The 18,546-nt window shown below is 46.7% G+C and overlaps 1 protein-coding gene across 1 annotated transcript in view; it reads left to right on the top strand.

Moving 5' to 3' along the window:
• The window catches only part of LOC138851747 (cell adhesion molecule Dscam2-like), a gene marked incomplete at its 3' end in the record, with an annotated part of 39,959 nt that extends 22,145 nt beyond the window's left edge, over nucleotides 1-17,814 (top strand). Inside the window, exons 4-6 of the mRNA XM_070081183.1 lie at nucleotides 8,310-8,473; nucleotides 11,317-11,440; nucleotides 17,673-17,814. Coding sequence (XP_069937284.1) covers nucleotides 8,310-8,473; nucleotides 11,317-11,440; nucleotides 17,673-17,814 — 430 coding nt within the window. The remainder of the gene's footprint in view (nucleotides 1-8,309; nucleotides 8,474-11,316; nucleotides 11,441-17,672) is intronic.
• Between the last annotated feature and the right edge of the window lie 732 nt (nucleotides 17,815-18,546).

Here is an 18,546-nt window from a genome sequence, read left to right on the forward strand (position 1 = left end):
AGCAGTGTCTGCCTGTTCATTGCCCTGTACGTCAACATGACCAGGGACCCAACAAAAAACAATATCTTTATGCTTAGTAAAGATGCGGCGTAGCCAAAGTTGGATACGGAGGACTAAGGGGTGAGGTGTATCAAATTTTTGTATAGCCTGTAAAGCACTAAGGGAGTCTGAGACAACCACAAATGATGACACAGGCATAGATGCAATACGGATAAGTGCTGTAAGGATGGCATATAATTCAGCAGTAAAAATACTAGCTGAAGATAGTAAATGCCCTTGTACGACGCTGTCCGGAAACACTGCTGCGAATCCTACGCCGTCAGAAGACTTAGAGCCATCTGTGTACACAGCAATGGCATGAGAATGAGAGTGAAAGTGGTCAAGAAAAAGAGAGCGGGAAGCGACCGTAGACAGTTGGGCTTTCGAGCAAGGGAGGGAGAAAGAACAGACTCGAACAGCTGGAACTTCCCAGGGGGGTAGGGAAAAGTGAGATGCTACATGTACATAGAAAGGTGGTAGTTGAAGAGAAGACAAGAGCGAATGAAGGCGAAGAGAGAAGGGACGGAGTAAGCAGGGGCGGCGAACAAATAAAGAATGTCTACTAATATCAGTGACCATTCTATAAATGGAAGGATTGCGGAGATCATGAGAGCGTACATAGTAGCGCAGGCAATGGGCATCACGGCGATCGGATAAGGATGGAACGTTCGCTTCTGCATAGAGGCTTTCGACAGGGGAAGAGCGAAAAGCACCAAGGCATAAACGTAATCCTTGGTGATGAATGGGGTTAAGGCTAGAGAGAGTAGCAGGAGATGCCGCTGAATAGATCTGGTCACCATAATCAAGTTTCGATAAAATAAGGGTGGAATGTAGGTGAAGGAGGGTTCGACGATCAGCTCCCCACGAAAGATGAGCAAGGGTTTTAAGAAGGTTCAGCCGGCTGTGACAAGTTGCCTTCAGAGAGGTAATGTGAGGTTTCCAGGATAACCTACGATCAAAGAGGAGGCCCAGAAACTTGACTGTATCACGTTCAGGGATACGTGAGCCATAGAGGTACAAAGGATGATCAGAGATGACAGAGCGTCTAGTGAAAGTGATTTGGTGGGTTTTAGTGCTGGAAAATTTAAACCCATGTGTGGTGGCCCAATTGGAAACACGGTCGACTGCATGCTGGAGAGAAACTGTAAGGAGGTGACAGTCAGCGCCTGCACAGGCAATAGCGAAGTCATCAACATAGAGTGATGACCAAATATTTGATGGAAGACTAGAGGCCAAATCATTAATAGCAAGGAGAAAAAGTGTTGTGCTCAGAACACATCCCTGGGGGACACCTTCAGCTTGGATAAAGTCCGGGGAGAGCACATTATTAACCCGAACACGGAAATGCCTGTCAGTTAAAAAGTTCTTAAGGAAGGATGGTAGATTGCCTCGAAGGCCTAAGGAGTGGGCTTGGGCTAAAATATTATACCTCCAAGTTGTGTCATATGCCTTCTCAAGGTCAAAAAATATGGCAATAACTGAGTGGTTATTCGCAAAGGCATTACGAACATACGTATCCAAGCGCAGTAAGGGGTCTATGGTAGAACGTCCCTTACGAAAGCCATATTGACGAGTGGAGAGACTGTTGTGTGTCTCTAAATACCACACTAAACGTCTATTTACTAGACGTTCCATTACTTTGCAAACTGCACTGGTAAGAGCAATGGGACGATAGTGGGAGGTTTCATGTCCCGTAGTGCCTGGTTTGCGGAAAGGGAGAACAATGGCGGATTTCCACAGCTGTGGAAGAACTCCTTGTGACCAAATAAGATTGTAAAGGCGTAATAGGACTGCAAGGGCTGACTGATGTAAATGTTGTAGCATACGAATATGAATGTCGTCGGGCCCAGCTGCCGATGATCGACAAGCTGAGAGTGTTGCCTCCAGTTCTTGAAGTGTAAAAGGCACATTATACTGTTCTTCTCTGAGAGAAGAAAAGTCCAAGGGTGCTAACTCTCTGGCAGACTTTGAGGAAAGAAATGAGGGGCATAGATGGAGTCCCTGAGAAATACGGACCAGATGATTGCCAATTTCATTGGCAACATCTAGTGGGTTTGCTATATCAACACCGGCAACCCGCAGAACAGGAGCCGGGTCAGGAGAATATTTACCACTCAGTTTTCGTACTTTTTTCCAGACTGCACTCATAGAGGAAGCAGAGGTGATGGTGGAGACATAATCTCGCCAGCAAGTGCGTTTAGCGTCACGGATGACACGGCGAGCGATCGCACGCTTCTGTTTAAAATCAAGGAGTCGCTCTGTGGTTCTATTGTACCGGTACCTGCCCCATGCAGCGCGTTTCAAACGTACTGCACGAGCACAAGCAGGAGACCACCAAGGCACGCATTTCTGAGAATGCCTGCCCGAAGTTTGGGGTATAGAATGAGAAGCTGCGGTGAAAACGGAGGACGAGAAGAGGTGTAAAAGCTCATCGATGGAGGACGAAGAAGGAACCTCTTTAAAAACAGTCAGGTGTGAGTAAAGGTTCCAATTTGCCCGATTAAATTGCCAGCGTGGGGTGCGAAGAGGTGGCGAATATGAAGGGGAAGTAAGAATGATTGGGAAATGATCACTGTCATGTAAGTCCGGGAGAACAGACCAAGTAAAGTCTAATGCGGCGGAGGAAGAGCAAACTGAGAGATCGATGCAAGAGAGAGTATGAGTCCGAGGATCAAAATGGGTGTGAGTACCTGTATTTAAAACATGGAGGGGGTGGGTGGCAAGAAAAGCCTCTAACTGAATTCCTCGGGAATCACAGTGAGACCCTCCCCAGAGGAAATGGTGGGCATTAAAATCACCAAGTAACAGAATCGGTGGCGGTAATGACGAAACAAGGAAGGCAAAATCCGGAATAGATAATGCCCGAGAAGGAGAGAGATATAAAGAACAGAGCGTATACCACCTATGTAAGTGGATACGGGCTGCTGTGTAATGCAGCGAAGTATGAACAAATAGCTGATGGTACGGAATATCAGTGCGGAGAAGAAGGGCACTTTCATTAAAGGTCCCATCAGGAAAAGGATCTGAAGAATACAATAAATTATAGCCTGAGATGTGAGAAATAACAGCAGAGTGTAATTTTGGTTCCTGTAAGCAAACACCAACAGGGGCAAACTGGGAGAGTAACATCTGAAGCTCACCCCGATTACCCCTGAGGCCACGTATATTCCACTGTAAAAAGGCCATGATTGGCAATGATAAAGATACTTGAAATCCGCAGGTAAGGGTTCCTACGGACTAGGAGGGTTAGAAAAGTCCACATGCGGAGGCAGTGGAAAATGTTCAAGCACCGAAGGAACGGTGCGCTGTGAAGAAAGGAGTTGCGCAGATGGAGCAGAGGAGAGAGAAAGAGCGGAAGGTGGATCAGTGTCCATTGATGGTTTGGTCTCTGCAATATATTCAGAGATTGCTTCAAGTGTTTCGGAATTCAGAGATGTCGTATGGGAGACAATATTGGGAATGGTAGGGGGAGGATGAGTAAAGATTGGAACTGTATTGGACTGTACCAAGGTAGGGGGGGGCGAAAGGGTGGAGGGAACTGGAGAAGCGTGGCAGGGGACAGAAGAGACAGGAACCTGGGAGGTGGCAGAAGAGGAAGAAACTTGGGAGGGAACAGGGGAGGAAGGTACATTACGAGGAGGAGGGTGAAACTCTGCACTTGTAACTGAGCCAGTGAGAGGGGAAGAACTAGGGACAGAGACAGGGAGGGTAAAATGAGGAGGTGGAAGATGGGTAGGAGGTGTTACCGGACCTTTTTTTGACTTTTGAGAAGTAGAGGGACGATTGGGAAGAGGTGTCGTACGAGGTCTCGTCGATACTGAGGCTTGTAAGAGAGAACTCGAAGAAGCGAGATTAGACTGAGGCGTTGAAATAGGGACGTCTGAGCCGAGGACAGCAAAAGGATTAGATACAGGAGTGATTATGGGAGAGGTAACCACAGAGGTGGGTGTAGAAGATGGGATACCAGAAGTGGGGGGACGTTTTGAAACACGGGAATAAGAAACACGTGGGAGTCTCCCTTGGAGGCGGAGATGAGAAACTGCCATGGCATAAGGGAGACCTTCTGTCTCTTTGAGGTAACGGATTTCCCGCTCGTTTAAATAGACCTGACAACGGCGAGAGTACGAAGGGTGAGCCTCATGACAGTTAAGGCAAGAGGGAGATCGATTGCAAGACGTATTAGAATGGTCATCGGCACCACAGACTGGGCATTCGGCGATAGATCTGCAATATTTCGCTGGATGGCCAAATCGCCAGCAATTTCTACACTGTTGTGGTGTAGGGATCACCTTTCGAACTTGTAACCGATGTCCTGCTATATAAACTGAGGATGGGAGTTCTCGGCTGTCAAAAGTTAAACGAGCCACATTGCTAGGGTATCGTCTCCGCCCACGGGCAGGAAGAACGTAAGTGTCTACCTTGAGGATTGGGAGATCTTGGAGTTCCAGCTGTTCTAGAATGTCGGTGCCACATGTCTGGAAATTTTGTTGAACTATGGTATGGGGCAGAATAACGGTACCACTACAAGAATTGAGGGAATGATGTTTTTCAAGGGTGACAGGAACAGTATCTATATGGGAAAGACGAGAGAGCTCACGAGCCTGGGTAGCATTCTGTACGGTAATGATGCGCGTACCGCTCTTAAGAGCATGAAAAGAAATATCTTTACCAACATGGCGTAGGAGTGCCTTGCCAATACTATGGTCAGAAAGATAGGCAGTAGAGGAAGTTGGTCGTAAAGTGAAGAATTTAGTCCACTGTTCAGTCTGAAACTGAGCGTGGAAAGGTAGTGAAGGACGTGTCGATCTTTTCTGAGAAGAACGAGAAGGTGAAGGTGGAGAAGTATCATCAGCAGGTAATTGTCGTTGACGTTTAGGCGTGGGACCAGAGTTGGTCCGACGTGGAACGGGTCGGCGATTTGAAAATTGCCGCACCGTAGAGGGAGAGGCCGGAAGCATAGTCAGAGGAGAGCGAAGGTCTGATAAATCGAAGGAGTCAGTCGAGGCCTCAGTACCTGAAGCAGGTGAGGAAACAGCACCGGCAATAGGTACAGAGGCATGAGGAATGTCTGAAGAGTGGTCCAAAGACGAGGCGGGGTCAGAACGGGGTGCGGTATCAAGAAGGGGCCCGGGGGTACCAGGTTCATGGACTAGGGCTGCCATGGTTAGGTTACTTCTTTCTTTTTGTTTTTAAGAAAAAAAAAGAAAGAAGAAAAGAAAATAAAAATAAAAAAAAGAAAAAAAAAGGGGGGACCGGGGAGGGATAGTTCCTAGGAGGAATGAAAGGGCCAGAAATCTCCCTCCGCGCCCAAGAGGACTCGACACCGCTAGTAGCGCAGATGCAGCATGGAACCCGTGCCATACCCTACCCTTCATGCCAGTAAACCAGCAATCTGGGATAGCAACCTCACATCTGCCGAGCTACCTCGGTGGACAAAAGAGAGGGCGGCCGGATATCCGCCACAAAGCATACCTCCTTCAGCCACCACCCCCGGAATCCGAAAGGTGGCTTCCAGAGATACACCCGTCGCCCAAAAGACACCCAAAGCTACTCCGGGATACCGGAGAGGGATCGGGACATCCCTAGGCAATCCAGATTCCACGGCAAACTACGCCACCGCCAAGAAACCTCAACGGAATGGGATCGACCCCGGTGTCCTTTCCTCTACCTAGGAACTAGCGTGCCTGTGGGAGAAATCCCAAAGGACAAAAAGAGGAAGGGCAAAAGGGAGGAGTGGGGAGGAGGAGGAGGAAAGGAAAAAGGGGAGGATGGGGAGGATGGGATAGGGGAGGGGAGATTGGGGGGTAATTAGGTTCGGTCTGAGGAAGAAGACCGATAGGTCTAATTCCTCAGACCAAGAGCCTCTTCACCACGCCAAGGAGCCCCCCTTGAAGAGGCAGCCACAATACTGTAGCATCCACAGTGTTATAACAGCCACAATATTGTAGCAGCCACAATACTGTAGCAGCCACAGTACTGTAGCAGCCACAATACTGTAGCAGCCACAGTGTTGTAACAGCCACAGTACTGTAACAGCCACAGTACTGTAGCAGCCACATTATTGTAGCAGCCACATTATTGTAGCAGCCACAGTATTGTAGCAGCCACAGTATTGTAGCAGCCACAGTATTGTAGCAGCCACAGTATTGTAGCAGCCACAATACTGTAGCATCCACAGTGTTATAACAGCCACAGTACTGTAGCACCCACAGTACTGTAGCACCCACAGTACTGTAGCACCCACAGTACTGTAGCACCCACAGTACTGTAGCACCCACAGTACTGTAGCACCCACAGTACTGTAGCACCCACAGTACTGTAGCACCCACAGTACTGTAGCAGCCACTCTACTGTAGCAACCACATTAAAGTTGCATCTACAGTACAGTACCAACCACAGGTTTGTAGCAGCCACAGTATTGCAGCAGAAATTCTATTGTGATAGCTATAATACTGTAGCACACACACGTTATTGAAGCGAATACAATATTGGAGCAGCTACAATATTGTAGAAGAAATTCTCTTGTAGCACCCAAAGTATTGTAGCACCCAAAGTATTACAGGAGCCATATAACGATATCGGACACTATTTTCGGAGCAACAGTGTGTTGGCAGTCACTGTATTGAAATTCTAAAGTACTGTATCAGCCTAGGTTCTGTAGCTACCACTGTAGAAGGAACAGTATTATAACAGCTGTTGTATTTTGGCAGCTACAGTATTGTTGCAGTCACATTATTTTTCAGCTCTGCTGTTTTACAACAACTGCTGTATCGTAGTTCCCCCAGAATTATAACAACTTCAGTATTGTAACAGGTATTGCACTGTAGCAGCCTGCCCTGGTATTGTAGCAGTAATACAAATGTTGCAATCTCAGTGTTGTTGCAGCCACAGTATCGTAGCCTCCATTTTATATTACGTTACATTACTGTAGCATTCACAGTATTGTTACAACGAATTTTTTGGTTACGTTCACTGTATTGTTGCAGCCATTGTGTAGTAGCTTCTATTGTTTTCTTGTTACTACTGTACTGATACAGTCACTGTTTTGTTGCAGCTACTGTATGATGGCAGCCACAGAATTTTTGCGTTCTCTGTACCTTAGCAACCACAGAATTATAAAATCCTTAGTATTATAACAGCAACAGTACTGTAGCAGCTTCAGTACTGCTGAAGCCACAGTATTGTAGCTACTACAGTATTGTAGCAGCCTCAGTATTGTTGCGCCACAGTACTGTAGCGGCTACAGTATTATCGCTTTTGATAGAGTTCCACATCAGAGGTTAATGAGGAAAATTAAGGCACACGGAATAGGAGATTTTTTTCCTAGGTAGAGGCGTGGTTGACAGGCAGCGAAGAGTTTGCATCAATGGCGAGAAATCAGAGTGTGGACGCGTCAAGAGTGGTGTTCCTGCTACAGTGTTTCTTCTTTATGTTCTTATATTGTAACAGCAAAAATATTGTAGAAGCCACAGTACTGCAGCAGCCAGAGTATTGTAATAGACACTGTAGTGTAGCAGCCGTAGTAGTGTATCAGCCACAATATTGTACCAGCCACAATATTGTACCAGCCACAATATTGTACCAGCCACAGTATTTTACCAGCTGTAGTATTGTAACAGCCACAGTATTGTATCAGCTACAGCACTGCAACAGCTACAGTACTGTAGCAACTACAGTAATGGGGCAGTCACAATATAGTTGCAGCCACAGTACTGTAGCAACAACAGCATGTATTGTTGCAACCACGCACAATTGACACTTGCAACATGATCATCCCTTGATACAGTAAATATTTTTTTTTTTTTTTGGAATGTAGAGGAAGTAAACCCTTATGGGTTACACTGCTCCTGGGAAAATGATACTTGTCCCTTGAAAGGAGAGGCTTAATCTAAATTCTTAGAGAGGTCTCCACTAGCCTCGAAGCGCCTCCTTGTAGTGTGTATGATCGGTCTCTATTTAGGTAGAGCTACACATAAATACTGCTACGTAAATTATCATACATAGTTACATATGTGTGAATTACCTCGGTTAACCTAAAAGAACCAAAAAAGTAACTTGTTTCGACTGGGGGTCTTTGTAATTTCATATTATTTAAACAACAGACACAGTTGAGTTGCTTAAACAGCTAAGTAACTCAACTGTGTCTGTCGTTATGATGGTAATTTAGCTCAGTGTTGTAAGCCTGTGACAACGTTAGCTACCTTGTGCTCTGAGGATAATACCATCACGCCCACACTAACCTGTGGCACTTCTTCTCGTCCCTGCAACAGTGCCACAAGCGCCAGCAGGTATCAAAGTGGTGGTGGGTGGAGGAGAGAGTGTGATGGTAGCCTGGGCACCCCCGCAGCGCTCTCATGGCACCATTACTAAGTATGTTCTGTATGTCAGGGCACCACCTGACCGCCACGCTACCAGGAGAATATTGCCACCCCAGGTAGGTGTGTCTCATCCCAGGTAGGTGTCTCTAACCCCAGAGGTAGGTGACTCACAGGTAGGTGTCTCTCACCCCCAGGTATGTATCTCTCACCCCCAGGTAGGTAACTCTCACCCCCAGGTAGGTGACTCTCACTCTTAGGTAGGTGTCTTTAACCCCCAGGTAGGTGTCTCTAACCCCCAGGTAGGTGTCTCTAACCCCCAGGTAGGTGTTTCTAACCCCCAGGTAGGTGTTTCTAACCCCCAGGTAGGTGTCTCTAACCCCCAGGTAGGTGTCTCTAACCCCCAGGTAGGTGTCTCTAACCCCCAGGTACGTGTCTCTCACCCCCAGGTAGGTCTGTCTCACCCCAGGTAGGTGTCTTTCACCCCGGATAGGTCTCTCTCTCACCACAAATAAAGAATAACAACAGCAATTAGGTTTAAGAAACAATCAGTGGTTGGTGTGACTGTGTACTAACAGTCAGTGGTTGGTGTGGCTGTGTACTAACAGTCAGTGGTTGGTGTGACTGTGTACTAACAGTCAGTGGTTGGTGTGACTGTGTACTAACAGTCAGTGGTTGGTGTGACTGTGTACTAACAGTCAGTGGTTGGTGTGACTGTGTACTAACAGTCAGTGGTTGGTGTGGCTGTGTACTAACAGTCAGTGGTTGGTGTGACTGTGTACTAACAGTCAGTGGTTGGTGTGACTGTGTACTAACAGTCAGTGGTTGGTGTGACTGTGTACTGACAGTCAGTGGTTGGTGTGACTGTGTACTGACAGTCAGTGGTTGGTGTGACTGTGTACTGACAGTCAGTGGTTGGTGTGACTGTGTACTAACAGTCAGTGGTTGGTGTGACTGTGTACTAACAGTCAGTGGTTGGTGTGACTGTGTACTAACAGTGGTTGGTGTGACTGTGTACTAACAGTCAGTGGTTGGTGTGGCTGTGTACTAACAGTGGTTGGTGTGACTGTGTACTAACAGTCAGTGGTTGGTGTGGCTGTGTACTAACAGTGGTTGGTGTGACTGTGTACTAACAGTCAGTGGTTGGTGTGACTGTGTACTAACAGTCAGTGGTTGGTGTGACTGTGTACTAACAGTCAGTGGTTGGTGTGACTGTGTACTAACAGTCAGTGGTTGGTGTGGCTGTGTACTAACAGTGGTTGGTGTGACTGTGTACTAACAGTCAGTGGTTGGTGTGACTGTGTACTAACAGACAGTGGTTGGTGTGGCTGTGTACTAACAGTCAGTGGTTGGTGTGACTGTGTACTAACAGTCAGTGGTTGGTGTGACTGTGTACTAACAGACAGTGGTTGGTGTGGCTGTGTACTAACAGTCAATGGTTGGTGTGACTGTGTATTGACAGTCAGTGGTTGGTGTGACTGTGTATTGACAGTCAGTGGTTGGTGTGACTGTGTATTGACAGTCAGTGGTTGGTGTGACTGTGTAATGACAGTCAGTGGTTGGTGTGACTGTGTAATGACAGTCAGTGGTTGATGTGACTGTGTACTGACAGTGGTTGGTGTGACTCTGTGTACTAACAGTCAGTGGTTGGTTTGACTGTGTACTGACAGTCAGTGGTTGGTGTGACTGTGTACTGACAGTGGTTGGTATGACTGTGTACTAACAGTCAGTGGTTGGTTTGACTGTATACTGACAGTCAGTGGTTGGTGTGACTGTGTACTAACAGTCAGTGGTTGGTGTGACTGTGTACTAACAGTCAGTGGTTGGTGTGACTGTACTAACAGTCAGTGGTTGGTGTGGCTGTGTACTAACAGTCAATGGTTGGTGTGACTGTGTATTGACAGTCATTGGTTGGTGTGACTGTGTATTGACAGTCAGTGGTTGGTGTGACTGTGTATTGACAGTCAGTGGTTGGTGTGACTGTGTAATGACAGTCAGTGGTTGGTGTGACTGTGTAATGACAGTCAGTGGTTGATGTGACTGTGTACTGACAGTGGTTGGTGTGACTCTGTGTACTAACAGTCAGTGGTTGGTTTGACTGTGTACTGACAGTCAGTGGTTGGTGTGACTGTACTGACAGTGGTTGGTGTGACTGTGTACTAACAGTCAGTGGTTGGTATGACTGTGTACTAACAGTCAGTGGTTGGTTTGACTGTATACTGACAGTCAGTGGTTGGTGTGACTGTGTACTAACAGTCAGTGGTTGGTGTGACTGTGTACTAACAGTCAGTGGTTGGTGTGACTGTGTACTAACAGTCAGTGGTTGGTGTGACTGTACTAACAGTCAGTGGTTGGTGTGACTGTGTACTAACAGTCAATGGTTGGTGTGACTGTGCACTGACAGTCAGTGGTTGGTGTGACTGTGTATTGACAGTCAGTGGTTGGTTTGACTGTGTAATGACAGTCAGTGGTTGATGTGACTATGTACTGACAGTGGTTGGTGTGACTTTGTGTGCTAACAGTCAGTGGTTGGGTTGACTGTGTACTGACAGTCAGTGGTTGGTGTGACTGTGTACTAACAGTCAGTGGTTGGTATGACTGTGTACTAACAGTCAGTGGTTGGTTTGACTGTATACTGACAGTCAGTAGTCGGTGTGACTGTGTACTGACAGTGGCTGATGTGACTGTGTACTAACAGTCAGTGGTTGGTGTGACTGTATACTGACAGGCAGTGGTTGGTATGACTGTGTACTGACAGTCAGTGGTTGGTGTGACTGTGTACTGACAGTCAGTGGTTGGTGTGACTGTGTACTAACAGTCAGTGGTTGGTGTGACTGTGTACTAACAGTCAGTGGTTGGTGTGACTGTGTACTAACAACCAGTGATTGGTGTGACTGTGTACTAACAGTCAGTGGTTGGTGTGACTGTACTAACAGAGTGGTTGGTGCGACTGTACCAACAGACAAGGTGGCTGGAGGTGACGGAGCTCAAGACAGGTCACCGCTACGAGATGTGGGTGTCTGCTGCTACCAGAGTGGGTGAGGGGCCGCACTCAGCTGTGGTCTCTGCCACACCGTCACTCACAGGTACGTCACAAGGCCACACCATCACTCACAGGTACATCAGCAGGGACACCTCGTCACACACAGGTACGTCACCATTGCCACACCGTCACAGGTACATCACCAGGGTCAAACCGTCGCTTGCAGGTTCATCTCTAAGGCCACACCGTCACTCGCAAGCATTAACAGCCTATGTTCGATACACAGAACTTGAATATCAAGCCAGCAGGTGTGCGAGGGGCATTAACACAACCACCACAACAAGTGTATGTGTTGTGATAAGACACAACTCCTACATATAACTACACAACATCTTCATACACATTGCTAGAATAATCTTTCTAAGTAAAGTAAAAGGACACAAGTAGTCTATCGGAAACCTACCAATAAAAATTATCTCACCCACTTCTATTCCAGTCAAGATACCAAGACTAAAAGAGGCATCATCATCGGGTTTTTCCTAAGAGCATACCGAATTTGTAGTCCTGAGTTTCTTGACGAGGAATGTACATACATTCACCAAACCTTCACTGAGTTACATTTTCCTTCCTTTTTCATCAAAGACTGCAAGAAAAGAGCTCTTCAGATCATTAATTCTCCAAGCACCAACACCACTCCCAACAAAGTTATTCTTCCCAACAGCCAGGTTGCACTGAAAGTTTCTAAAGTACTTTCACAAGCTAACACCAGAGTCGCCATCGCTTCTAGCATTTTAATAAAGGATCTAACCAGGACAAAATCAAAGCACCACGAACCAGTCGACGCAGGAGTTTACACCATACCCTGTGGAGGCTGTGACAAGATTTACGTAGGTGAAACAGTAAGAAACCTCGACACCCGCCTCAATGAACACATTTACGCATGTAGGAACGATAACCTGAACAACGCCTGTGTACAAGTGTGATGAATGGTTTGAAAAACCGACAAGTTGAAGATTGAGACACTTATGCAGCATATGGGAATCTTTATTCAGAAAACGTTTCGCCACACAGTGGCTTCATCAGTCCAATACAAAGAGGAAGGCGTAAGGAGAGGAGGAGTATGAGGTAATCAGTCCCTCAGCCTGGAGTCGATGTGTTTAGTCCATCAATCTTGTAGAATGTACAGCATAGGGCCGTAGACGTGGTTTATATACTGTAGTGAGGTGACTTGAAGCAGGCGGAGGCGGGATCATAGTCGTACCATCCACTAGTCGAAGTAGGTCTTTGTCCAAAGGTTGAACAAGCGTTGAAGAATTCTTTGTAAGAAGATCCCATGATGCTGCAGTGTCTGACAGTTGTGATGAATGGTTTGAAAAACCGACAAGTTGAAGATTGAGACACTTATGCAGCATATGGGAATCTTTATTCAGAAAACGTTTCGCCACACAGTGGCTTCATCAGTCCAATACAAAGAGGAAGGCGTAAGGAGAGGAGGAGTATGAGGTAATCAGTCCCTCAGCCTGGAGTCGATGTGTTCAGTCCATCAATCTTGTAGAATGTACAGCATAGGGCCGTAGACGTGGCTTATATACGCCTTCCTCTTTGTATTGGACTAATGAAGCCACTGTGTGGCGAAACGTTTTCTGAATAAAGATTCCCATATGCTGCATAAGTGTCTCAATCTTCAGCCTGTGTACAACACCGAAATTCCACCAATCATCTCATGAAATTCAGGGACGCTCAATTAGTGATCAAAGAAACTAATTTCCGCAGACGCAAGTGCCTCGAATCAGCACTGATCGCTGTTTCGAATACAATTAAACAAAACAACGGCAGCTTCACCACCTCTGAAGTCTTAGCAAGAATTCTCCTGAAAACAGTAAACCCTGCCCTCACATAGTCTCTCCTGTTATACTACACAAAGCACATTACAGAGAGTGAACACTGAAACAGGCTGCCTCTATCCAGTCTATATTTGTCCAACCTATTTTTATGTTACCCAAGTAATAGCTTTTATATCCTTTTACTCATGTACGAATTAATTGCTCTACCATATTGTATTACTACTACTACTACAACTTTTGTCACTACTACTACTACCACTAGTATTGCACCTCACTCTGAGCCTATATATACCCTCTGTGTCCATGTATTGTTTGTAATAGCTTGATAAAGCTCCTGGAGAGCGAAACGTTGCCACAATAAAATGTCACATTAGTTGCACTTGTGTCCTTTTACTTTACATATTGTCGGTAATTCTACCAACTTTATTACAATCTTTCTAAGACTTAATGATCCGTGTGTATGCACTATCCCCGCACGAGACTAATGAAACCAGCCAATCTGTGCTTTTTGTGTTCTAATAGAGGAAAAGTTGTGATGAATGGTTTGAAAAACCGACAAGTTGAAGATTGAAACGCTTATGCAGCATATGGGAATCTTTATTCAGGAAACGTTTCGCCACACAGTGGCTTCATCAGTCCAATACAAAGAGGAAGGCGTAAGGAGAGGAGGAGTGTGAGGTAATCAGTCCCTCAGCCTGGATTCGATGTGTTCAGTCCATCAATCTTGTAGAATGTACAGCATAGGCAAAGCAAAGCTGGCTTATATACTGTAGTGAGGTGAGGTGAAGCAGGCGGAGGCGGGGTCATAGTGGTACCATCCACTAGTCGAAGTAGGTCTTCGTCCAAAGGTTGAACAAGTGTTGAAGAATTCTTTGTAACAAGATCCCATGATACTGCAGTGTCTGACAGATGTGATGAATGGTTTGAAAAACCGTTACAAATTTCCCAAATATCCGCGACTGAGCTCAAGTTCTTTAAACGCCACAAGACTCCACACTGCCTGAATGGGTTCCTAAGTTTGAACAAACGTTCCAAAAATCTAGTTTTGCTTTTTCCGTTTACCGCAAGCCTATGCACAGTGGCATGTACATTCACTACTTATCATGCTCCCTCTGTCAAGATAAGTGTTCGTATCTCCTTCTTTCTCCGTGCTCTCCATGTTTGTGATCTTCAGTTCCTTCAATCAGAAATTTCCACTCTTCAGAATTCATTTTCCCGTCTTGGCTACCCTTCCCATTTCATAGACTCTGCCTTCTCACGTGCTAAAAGTAGTTTCTTCTCTCCCAAACTCTCTACTCCTGGAAACACTTCTGTCCTCTGCCTTCCCTACATTTCCGGTCTTTCTAATCTCGACAACTCTCTCCGTTCCTTAGACATCAAACTTACTTTCCGCCAGATTATTATAATCAAAAAGAAGCGCTAAGCCACAAGGGCTATACAGCAACTTTCCGCCAGAATAACACTCTTCGCACGTAAGTCATTACATAATAAGCGCCTTGACTATGGCTTTTTGCAGTAAAAGTGGAGTGAGTTGCAGACAAATAGATCATTACAATGGTATTTCTCTTTACTCTAAAAAGGGGATACCACTTCTGGTAAGTCATTTTCTTATGTCATTATCTGCTTCTTATTTATTCTGTAAGATGCCATTGTTATTATTGATTTTCGAAGGGTTACTATGAAGTCAATAAATCTTTATTGACTTCCCTCATCTAATTTAAATAACTTATCATATGATCAATTTTAATTTAGCTAAATCTATTAAAGAATACTTATCTTAATATTATTATGTGTGTTTTTTAATATTGTATTAAATAATAATATATTATTATGTTGATTTCATCTTACAAGTGGCAGGATGAAATGGAACATAAGTCTGGTCTCCAGGAACCAACTCCTAGTGTCTGCGGGGGCCCATACTTACGTTGCGGTCTGGCTGAATGATGGTCTGGATGAGTGATGGTCTGGATGAGTGATGGTCTGGATGAGTGAGGGTGTGGTTGAGTGAGGGTCTGGCTGAGTGATGGTCTGGATGAGTGGTCTGGATGAGTGATGGTCTGGATGAGTGATGGTCTGGATGAGTGATGGTCTGGATGAGTGATGGTCTGGATGAGTGAGGGTGTGGTTGAGTGAGGGTCTGGCTGAGTGATGGTCTGGATGAGTGATGGTCTGGATGAGTAATGGTCTGGATGAGTAATGGTCTGGATGAGTGATGGTCTGGATGAGTGATGGTCTGGATGAGTGAGGGTGTGGTTGAGTGAGGGTCTGGCTGAGTGATGGTCTGGATGAGTGATGGTCTGGATGAGTAAGGGTCTGGATGTGTGATAGTCTGGATGGGTAAGGGTGTGGTTGAGTGATGGTCTAGTTGAGTAATGGTCTGGTTGAATGATGGTCCAGCTGAGTGGTCTGGATGAGTGATGGTCTGGATGAGTGATGGTCTGGATGAGTGATGGTCCAGCTGAGTGAAGGTCTGGATGAGTGATGGTCTGGATGAGTGATGGTCTAGCTGAGTGATGGTTTAGCTGAGTGATGGTCCAGCTGAGTGATGGTCTAGCTGAGTGATGGTCTAGCTGAGTGATGGTCCAGCTGAGTGATGGTCTAGCTGAGTGATGGTTCAGCTGAGTGATGGTCCAGCTGAGTGATGGTTCAGCTGAGTTATGGTTTAGCTGAGTGATGGTCTAGCTGAGTGATGGTCTGGCTGAGTGATGGTCTGGATGAGTGGTCGGACTGAGTGATGGTTTAGCTGAGTGATGGTCTGGATGAGTGATGGTCTGGATGAGTGAAGGTGTGGTTGAGTGATGGTCTGGATGAGTGAGGGTGTGGTTGAGTGAGGGTCTGGCTGAGTGATGATCTGGATAAGTGATGGTCTGGATGAGTAAGGGTCTGGATAAGTGATAGTCTGGATGAGTGAGGGTGTGGTTGTGATGGTCTAGTTGAGTAATGGTCCAGCTGAGTGATGGTCCAGCTGAGTGATGGTCTGGATGAGTGATGGTCTGGATGAGTGATGGTCCAGCTGAATGAAGGTCTGGATGAGTGATGGTCTGGATGAGTGATGGTCTAGCTGAGTGATGGTCCAACTGAGTGATGGTCCAGCTGAGTGATGGTCCAGCTGAGTGATGGTCTGGCTGAGTGATGGTCTGGCTGAGTGGTCGGACTGAGTGATGGTTTAGCTGAGTGATGGTCTGGATGAGTGATGGTCTGGATGAGTGAGGGTGTGCTTGAGTGAGGGTCTGGCTGAGTGATGGTCTGGATGAGTGATGGTCTGGATGAGTGAGGGTGTGCTTGAGTGAGGGTCTGGCTGAGTGATGGTCTGGATGAGTGATAGTCTGGATGAGTGATGGTCTGGATGAGTGATGGTCCAGCTGAGTAAAGGTCTGGATGAGTGATGGTCTGGATGAGTGATGGTCTGGATGATTTATGGTCTAGCTGAGTGATGGTCCAGCTGAGTGATGATCCAGGTGAGTAAAGGTCTGGATGAGTGATGGTCTGGATGAGTGATGGTCTGGATGATTTATGGTCTGGATGAGTGATGGTCCAGCTGAGTAAAGGTCTGGATGAGTGATGGTCTGGATGAGTGATGGTCTGGATGATTTATGGTCTGGATGAGTGATGGTCCAGCTGAGTAAAGGTCTGGATGAGTGATGGTCTGGATGAGTGATGGTCTGGATGATTTATGGTCTAGCTGAGTGATGGTCCAGCTGAGTGATGGTCCAGGTGAGTGATGGTCCAGCTGAGTGATGGTTCAGCTGAGTGATGGTCTAGCTGAGTGATGGTCTAGCTGAGTGATGGTCTAGCTGAGTGATGGTCTAGCTGAGTGATGGTCTGGATGCGTGGTCGGACTGAGTGGTGGTTTAGCTGAGTGATGGTCTGGATGAGTGATGGTCCAGCTGAGTGATAATCTGGCTGAGTGATGGTCTGGATGAGTGATGGTCAAGCTGAGTGATGATCTGGCTGAGTGATGATCTGGCTGAGTGATGATCTGGCTGAGTGATGGTCTAGCTGAGTGATGGTCTAGTTGAGTGATGGCCTGGCTGAGTGATGGCCTGGCTGAGTGATGGCCTGGCTGAGTGATGGTCTAGCTGAGTGATGGTCTAGTTGAGTGATGGCCTGGCTGAGTGATGGCCTGGCTGAGTGATGACCTGGCTGAGTGATGGCCTGGCTGAGTGATGGCCTGGCTGAGTGATGGCCTGGCTGAGTGATGGTCTAGCTGAGTGGTGTAATTCTGTATATTTTGATGCTGTGTTCTGTTTCGAGTCATACCAAAGTCCGAGGTAATGTTTGAAAATAATGTCGCTCATTTCGCGAATTGTGTGCATAATTTATATTTTTCCAAAGAATCCCAGTGTGAACCTGAGAATTATATTGTCTACAAAGACTTTCAGAGAAGCCAGTAGTAGGCGCTGCACCATCAATCTACGAGTAAATCACGGAACGGGTGGGGTTTGTAATTATATTTTCTGTACTTTTTTCATCATGGACTCCCGGTCACAGTGGGCGCAGGAGTGTACAGCGTGGGCGGGGAGGTGAGGGTGCCACAGGGCACTGACGTGTTGCTAGACTGCCTTCACGTGGGAACACCGTCTCCCCTCATCACCTGGAGACGAAGCAACGCTCCTGTCACTGGCGTTCCCAGGTAAGATACCAATGATCTCGCTTTCCTAAGACTGGCTCCCGTCACCACCTTGGGTGGTGGTTGTAGTGTGGTGGCTTGTGGTAGGGGAGGGCCCATGGTGGAAGAGAGTACTGTCCTCTACCACCATTACCCTCCCTCTACTATCATCATTCTGATGTAGACTACATCACCCTCCTACTACCACGAACACCAATCCACTACCATCATCTCTTTGCTCTCTACCATCATCATGCCATATACCACCATCACTTTACCCTCAGCTACCATCACCCTGTCCTCAACTACCACCATCACTACCACCACCCTACCTTCTGCCACCATCACCACCACCACACTACCCTCTACCACCAACACCATCATCACACTACCCTCTACCACCATCACTATCATCACCACCACCCCACTACCCTCTACCACCAACACCACCACCACACTACCCTCTACCACCATCACCACCACCACACTACCCTCTACCACCAGCACCACCACCACACTGCCCTCTACCACCAACACCACCACCACACTACCCTCTACCACCAACACCACCACCACACTACCCTCTACCACCACCACCACCATCCTACCCTCTATCACCATCACCACCACCATCCTACCCTCTACCACCATCACCACCACAATCCTACCCTCTACCATCATCAACACCACCACACTACCCTCTACCACCAACACCACCACCATACTACCCAATACAACCACCACAGCACTACCCTC

This window comes from Cherax quadricarinatus, unplaced genomic scaffold (assembly GCF_038502225.1).
Source record: "Cherax quadricarinatus isolate ZL_2023a unplaced genomic scaffold, ASM3850222v1 Contig1914, whole genome shotgun sequence".
NCBI classification, from domain to species: Eukaryota; Metazoa; Arthropoda; class Malacostraca; order Decapoda; family Parastacidae; genus Cherax; species Cherax quadricarinatus.